This window comes from Ammospiza caudacuta, chromosome 2, assembly GCF_027887145.1.
Source record: "Ammospiza caudacuta isolate bAmmCau1 chromosome 2, bAmmCau1.pri, whole genome shotgun sequence".
NCBI classification, from domain to species: Eukaryota; Metazoa; Chordata; class Aves; order Passeriformes; family Passerellidae; genus Ammospiza; species Ammospiza caudacuta.
Genome location: NC_080594.1, coordinates 80639727 through 80647763, shown reverse-complemented (window position 1 = coordinate 80647763; position 8037 = coordinate 80639727). Strand labels below are relative to the sequence as shown.

General features: G+C 42.9%; 1 protein-coding gene across 1 annotated transcript; it reads left to right on the top strand.

Annotated features, from left to right (window-relative positions):
* The first annotated feature begins 4679 nt into the window (after nucleotides 1–4679).
* LOC131572418 (2-oxoglutarate receptor 1-like) lies at nucleotides 4680–5747 on the top strand. The gene is given in 5 exon segments (XM_058825593.1): nucleotides 4680–4800; nucleotides 4803–4958; nucleotides 4961–5387; nucleotides 5511–5548; nucleotides 5551–5747. Coding segments are annotated over 5 exon segments (939 nt in total).
* The last annotated feature ends 2290 nt before the right edge of the window (nucleotides 5748–8037 follow it).

Genomic DNA, 8037 nt, shown 5'->3' with positions numbered 1-8037 from the left:
TGAGAGCTGGTAATCTCATTCAAGGAAGTGCTGGTTTTTCTCCTGCTTTCTTTCTTACTTATTTGGGGACTGTAAAATGCCCCAGATCACACTGTAGGCTGGGTATTTTTATTAACCATAATCAAAAGGAGCACATAGTTTGACATAGACTTCTTCATTCATATAATCATGGAATAGTTAAAATTGAAAAGACCTCCAAGATCACTGAGTCCAGCCTTTGATTAAGCACCACCATGGTGACTAACTTAACACTGAGTGCCAAGTCTAGTTGTTTCTTGAACATTTCCAGGGATGATGACTCCTGTACCTCCTTGGGCAGCCCATTTCAGCATCTAATCGCCCCTTCAGTGAAGAAATTCTTCCTGATTTCCAACCTGAACCTCCCCTGCACAGCTTGAAGCCATTTCCTCTTGTCTGACCACTGGGTGCCTGGGAGAAGGGGCCAACCCCCACCTTGCTACAGGCAGCTGCAGAGCACAAGTTTTAGAAAGTGATAAAGTCCCCCCTGAGCCTCCTTTTCTCCAGACTAAACACCCCCAGCTTCTTCATTTACTCCTCACATCACTTAGTATCTAGACTCCTCTGAGTAAGATTCACGTTCCTTCTCTGGACACGCTCCAGCTCCTCAGCGTCTTCCTTGCAGTGAGGGGCCCAGAGCTGAAGGCAGCACTTGAGGTGTGGCCTTGGCAGGGGTGAGTACAGAGGGACAATCACTGCTCTGTCCTGCTGGCCACTCTATTGCTGATGCAGGACAGAATGACATTTGCCTTCTTGGCCAATGGCACATTCTGGATCATGGTCAGCTGGCTCTTGACCAGTTCCCCCAGATCCTTTTCTGCCAGCCAGTTTCCAGCCACTCTTCTCCATGCCTGGAGTGCTATGTGGGATTGTTGTGACCCAAGTGCAAGACCTGGAACTTGGCCTCACTGAACCTTCTAAATTTGACTTCAGCCCATCAATTCACCTCTCCAGATCTCTCTTCAAAACCTTTCCTCTGGCCTCTGGACAAGTCAGCAGAAAATGAATGCGTCGTGTAACATGGTCAGGGTAGTTATTTCTCATTCATGCAATCCTTTCCTCCATGAAAACCTACCTCCATCTGGGTTGCCCACACAATCACATGGCCTTAAATATCTCTCCTAGGCACAAGACCCATTTGAGCCCTGGTTTCACAGTCCTTGCTCTTCTCAGTGTCAGATCCACCCATGCAGAGGGACAACAGGTTCCCAGTTTGGAGAGCTCTGCTCTCCTTGAGAGGCAAGGGTTTGGTCTGAGCTCTCAGCATGCACCAAGTTCTCTGCAGAGAAGTTCCTGCCAGTTCAAAACCCTGCTCTTTCTGCATCCTTCCTCCCATCTCCCACCTCTCCTGTGCTCTGGGACTTGAAGGATGGGTATTTCTTGAGACAGGCACTGAGCTGGTGCTGCCTCTCACTGCCTGAGTGCTGCTGGTCTGCCTTCCACACTGAGACTGGAATCAGCCCTGGCAAACCACTCCAGCCCAACTGGACAGGATACAGGCAGTCCCAGTCCATTCTGAGAGTGGGTAGGTCCCTACATCCCAAGCAGGTGTTGGAGGTCACATGGCAGGACAGGTGACACCAGGACAGCTCTGCTGCTGGGGACATGGCTGCTAGTCTGCAGGTAGGTGAGAGGGGGCAGAGCTGCTCCCACTTAGCACCATGGAGCCCATGCTGTCCTCACCTGGCAGAAACCTGGGAACAGAGTCAGAACATTCCCACAGCTTGCCTGATAGCCCAGGAGGGCTTTCTCAACCAGTCTCACTGCACAAACCTGTGGAATTTAAAAGAAAACTCTGCCAGCTGGAGTAAGGTACTTAAAAAACCAACTGTGAAGAAAAGACAACACTAAGGGTTTATAAGTAAAAAGCATATTTTGATTTAGAGGTAGGAACTTGGAGGCAGGGCAAACTGGAGAGAGATGAGTAAAGGGTTACAAGATGATGGAAGTATGGAACAAATTAAACTTACCTGAGACGCACTCAACACTTCAGTGGTCTTTCTGCATGAAAATATCTCCTGAATTATAAACGATAAGGAGGGCTCACATCTCAATCCCAAAGTATATAATTTGTGTCTTTTAAATCTGAGTCAGTTGAAGAGTTGAACACTATGAGCCAAATTCTATATAATTTATTCAGCAACACATCTGTGTGAAATATAGTCCAATTACAGGCACTAGGTTACTTTGCCATGGCTGCAGCCATTTGGCTTTTATTTCCAGCAGGCTGTAATTAAATTATAGCAGTGCAGAAGCAGACAAGTTTCTCTTATACGTGACTGCAATTAAAGACATGCAATCACAACATTTTTTAAAGTGACTCCAATCAATTGGTTACAGTAAAAAATACCATGTAATAAAGCAGTGACTCCACCATTAAGACTGAAAGAGGGTTTCTATTTCAATAATCTACTTCTCTTCTAGTACGAGTTCTGCTTTTTAGATAATTTATTTAAAGTTCATTATGTGTCTACAGTATATATCATTTGCCCTCAGCCTGGGCTGCAGAAGTGCCATTATGGCCAATTACTTAGTGTGATAAAATCTGCCACAGTACAAACTGTTCCTTAATTAGATTTAAGTTTTGTCTAAATTCTATTTGTAATTCAGACAGCAGAATAACAAGGCCAACAGCAAAGACTCGCTATCTTCTTCCTTTGGTCCCTGCTGTAACCTTAGGGCAATGCAGAACTGACACCCCACATCCATGTGCCTTTCTTGCAATGCTTGTGTCCATTTTGTGTTTCCATACCCAGTACAGGGCTTGGGGTGTGGTCTGGCCTCTGGGGGAGTTCCTTGACCTGCATCCAGCCACAACATAGAGCACATGGATAGTGAAGGCTCCAAAAGCCCCTGAGGGCAAGTGGCCACCAGTAGGGACTACATGGTTGAGTGCCACTGATGTGCTTTTTGGTCATCGCAGGCATTTGCCCTCTGGCCTCTATGGTTTGCTACAACAGCACGCTGGTTGGGGGTGAGCAAGCTGCTGACAGAATGAAATTCTCCCAAAACCACAAAGGAAGTGGTGTGGGGAGCAGCTCCCAGCCGTGCCCTCCGGCTGGCTCCCTAGCTGTGTGCTGGGAACAGCAGGATGGGCACAGCCCTGGTGCTCCCAGCGTGAGAGAGCACAGCACAGCTTAGGCAGGGTGTAGCTGCCAGCCTGGTTAACCATTAGCCACAGCAGAGGTTTCAGTTTGGTTTGGGAACGATGGCATTGCTGCACAACTGGGAAATAGAACCACTGGATTTATCCAAACTACTCCTCCACCATCCCCAGCCATGACAAGGGGTTTAAAACTGTTTTGCTCTTTAAAAACCATTGCCAGTGTTTGGCATACATCTTTTCCATCTCCAGCTTCAGTTTTCAATGTATCTTAAATATGTTTGAACCAAATGTTCTATACAAATTTGAATCCAAATCCTGCAGCCTTTTTCTGTGTGATCTCACAAGTGAGGGTAGAAGCTACAGCAAGAAAATTCAGAGTGAAACAAGAAACAGAAGCAGTGATTCAGTAGGATCCATTTTAACTAATCCAGGCCACAGTAATTTGAGGACAGGCATCATCCCATAAGAAGCTGCATTCCTCTGGAAAAAATTTATGCTAGATGTATTCATTTTCTTCCAGCAGAACATTTGCTCCATTTTAGAAGAGGGTACTTCTTCACAGAAAATGTATTTACTGAATGTCATGTTAACACTTATTTGCTATGTGCATCAGTGACTGTCTATTTTCTGCTGTAGAGACTGTATACCGTGCTGGCTTTATGTTCCTCAAATCCTGCTCATGTCCCATATTGCATCTTGCAATTGGCTGCTTTACAAAACTGGATGAATTTATTTTGATGTTTCAGGAAATTTTCATCTAAGACTAATGTCAAAGCAAAATACCATTTAAAATTTTTACAGGGATGAAAATTTACGTAGCAGCTAACGACAAGCCTAAAAATAACTTATTTGTTGGCAACATCAATCTTGTTAATGAATTAAAATAATGAAATATTCCTCTATCACAGGTTTCCAAGAAGCAAGAAGAAAAACATAAAAATATCAACCAACTCAACTAGCAAAAAGAATGTGAAAACACTTCAACATCCACATTTTGTTTTCATGGGTGTTTTTTTTTTACTTAACCAACAAGGCTGCAAATGCCTTTTATGTAACAGTTATGTTCTGGAAATTACCCTCTGTACTTTTGGTCAGTAACACAATACAACTAATCGGTCCCTCTTCTCCATTTGACCCCTGATGAGAGCAGAAAGTGAACATTGTATACGAGGGCACACGCCTCAAACACTGTGGAATCCCTTCGTTGTGTCTGGCTTCATTGTGCCTGTGTTGGCCCTTTCCTGAAATATGCATTTTAAAATAAAAATTTGGTGTATCTAGATATGATAAAAGTCTTCTAGGTCAAGATCAATTCTTATCAACACAGCAAGGTCTTTCCTTATTCAGAAAAGTCACTTTAATGGGAGCACTGATGAGCAGCTGAAAGGAAAGACCTGATTATAAGTTGTTTTTAATGAGAAGTGAGGAGTCTTATCTGTCAGTGAACACCAAACATTTCTCTCTTCTTTAATAGCTAAGGAGAAAAAATGAACACAACAAATGACAACTTAGCCAGCTCCATCACCCAGCAAGACACTGAAGTTGACTTTCCCAAATGCACTGTGTGGAAGTTGGTCTGAAGAGTTTGTACCTCCACATTATGTATAACATGGTCTTCCTGCTGGGCTTCCTGGGAAGTTTCATTGTTGTTTGTGTTTATATCTTCAAGATGAGACTTGAAAGATCAGCACCATAATCAGGCTGAACCTGGCCCTCACAGATCTGCTCTACCTCACTGCCCTTCCCTTCCTGATGCACTACTGTGCTACTGGGGAACACTCAATTTTTGGTGAATTCATGTGCAAGTTCACCTGCTTCAGCTTCCCCTTAAATTGTGCAGCAGCATCTTCTTCCTCACCTGCTTCAGTGCCTTCATGGTGATGTTTGACACAATGAAGTTCTTTCACATCCAGAGGAAGTGGTGGACAGCAATGGCTTGCACAACCATTTGGTTAATGGCACTGGGAGCTGTCAGCCCTGTCAACTTCTTGATCTCTTCCAAAGGGACACGAAACTTAAGGTCTTCATGCCTCAACCTGACCAGCTCTGCAAACCTGGGCACAATCAGGTGGCTGCTGACCAGCCTGGCCTTCTTCCTGCCCTTGCTGACAGTGGCTCTGTCCTGTGTACTCATCATTTGCACCTTGGCCACTGGCCCCACACAAGCTTGCTGCAAAAAAAAGGCTCTAAGACTTGCTGTTGTCCTCTTGGTGGTGTTCCATGTGTACTTCCTTCCCTTCCATATCTTTTGGGTGGCTCTCTTGCCCAAGCTTGGAAGAAAAACTTTGCCAACAATATTAGAACTTTCATTAAAAGACTGCTCCTCATGTTATTAATTCTAACACTGTTGGGAAAGTTTTTCTTCCAATCTTAGGCAACTGCTAAGGTTAACTACAGTTGTGTCCATCAGCTATCACACGGAGAATAAATCCACTCTGCCTACTGTGTCTCTCAGCCACCAGCTGCACTCAATACATGTGGCAACATATTGCTTTATATTGTGGTGGGGGACAACTTCCAGCAAGCCATGCTCTCTCCTTCAAGGTCTAAGTGGAGCAAATACATCCAGGAGCAAAAACTACATGACCAAGTCAGCTTAAAGTTGTGGAGTCCCTTGAAGTAAATTCCAGCAAACCCAGGATGGCTTTGGTGCTCTAAGCTCCTAAGACAGTTGTGTTGGTATGACAGCAAGAATTGCATCTGACTTTGCCCTCTCCCTGCAGCAGAGGACTAGTCAAAAAGCTTTCCTGGAAACAGGTTTATATACATCTCTCCTAGCAACCAAAGAAAGAGGAGGGAAAAGACAAGACTGTAAGCCACCCTAAAGGCAAAATTTAAAACCATCCAGCCAGAATGTTCCCGAAGACATTTGGGAAACACAGGGTTCTCTAATTCCAGGCTTTGCTATTGATTAGAGAAACATTGAGAGCTTAGTCTGGACATGAGAACAACTTCCACTGATTTCAGTGTTGCCACTGATGTAGTGCGTTGTTTATTACAGCCTAAGTAAAACACAGCACATGTTGCCATGATTGCTGAAAGCACTCAATTGCACACCTAGAATGCTCCTAGATAAATCAGATGTTTTCAAATTGGATGGAAGTTCAATGAACTTCATCATAGGGCACTGAGCAATTTAATGGCAAAACCTCAGAGCTGGCCTAGGGGAGGATAGGAAGACTAGGAGAGGAGGACATAGATGGTCACTACAAGGCTATATAAGTATATCTAAATTTATAAACATACATATGTGGAAAAATGGAGAAAATATAAATCATATTAGCCTATAGAAAATTATTATAGATGAGTACCAGCCTCTATGAATGTATCAACTGTGTATAATCCCAGATCATTCTCATTTCTTACTACCACAAATTAATAGGTTCACACATGATGTCACATGCCTTGACTGCAGAAGAAGTTTTCGTTACCTGAGATACTCTTGTGTGTAAATTAAGGAAACAGTCTGGAGGAAACTACTTTTGCTAGTTCCAGAGCTAATGCTGAGTCAAGATATTAGTGATTTACTATCAGAGTAGAGGGAGCCACAGAGTGGGGATTTGACCAGTCTCTCCTGACTTCAGGAGTATTTAGTGTTTTCATTATCAAACTGGATGATGAAATAAAGTCTAGTTCTTCTATTTACATATTTACTTGAAACTGAGAGGACAAAATTAAGCTGACAAATTACAGCTATGATCTGCAGAGACACAGGCTGCCACTAAACAATGACAGGTGCAAAGTTCTATGTTTAAGTATAAATAATGAATTGTGCAAGCACAAATAGAGAAAAAAAAGGAAACCATTATTTAGGTAGCTGCTGTCATTAAATTGCAAAGGTTCCATATTGTTTTCTCCTTATCGCTAGAGTTTTATACCTCCTTGCTGTTTCTCATAGACAGCTCCTCAGAGCACTGACTCATCCTCCTTCTCACAGAAGCCCAATAACTGCAATTCCCCCTCTCAACCAACCAATCCACTCTTTTATAGCACTCTTCTTCTTATTGGCTACAGCTGTGGCCTGTTAAAGTGAGGCCTGCTCCTAATCCTTAATAATTAGCCCAGCTGCAGCTCCTTAGGGGTAAGATTACTTTCTATACTACCATTATTTTCTTATATCCTATCCCCCTACAGGTAGCAGTTTTGTAGAGAAAGATCTGTGGGTACTGTGAATCATAGGCTGGAGAGGAGCAGACAGTCAGTGGGCTGACATTGTCTGCTGTGGCAAAAGAGCAGATGTATAAATAAAAAATAGTATTTATGATGCCTTGTGGATATTTAAAATATCTTATGGATATTTAAAACTTTGTTGAAGGACCATCCATCAGATATGTCTTTCAGAAGCACTGCCACATACCTTTTGAGATGTTTTCTAGTTTAATTTCTCTTCTTCTGCACTGTTGTCAAAGGCCAAATTTTACAGGTTGCCAGTAGGTAGTGATCAATCATGGTGAAGCACCCTGGTTTCACATATGTGTGGTTAATTCAACCCCAAAAGTTACACAACACAAGGTGGTTCACACAAAATAAGTATTTTGTGACATAGATCCATTACATCCCAACTCTCCAACATGGGTAAAAAGTACAAACACGCTGCACAAATTCTCTTCTTCCACATCAGTGAAAGAACAAGATGTGTCTACCACTTACACATATACATCTGAAGGAGTGGATTAAAAATTATCTTTTTTTCTCTGTCAGAGCATTTTTAATTCTTGTTCTCAGAAGCTCTTCCCTCTCTAGCCCAAGATGAGCTTATCACACACAAGCAGAAGCTCTTCAATATAACTACATGTTCAATATAAAATGAAGCAGCTGAAGGTAAAAATTGGGAAATTGAAGTGTTCAAGGCTTTCCATCTCTAACAGCAAGAGTGACAGTCTCACAGTTTCAGTGACTTGGAGAGCAGGTAT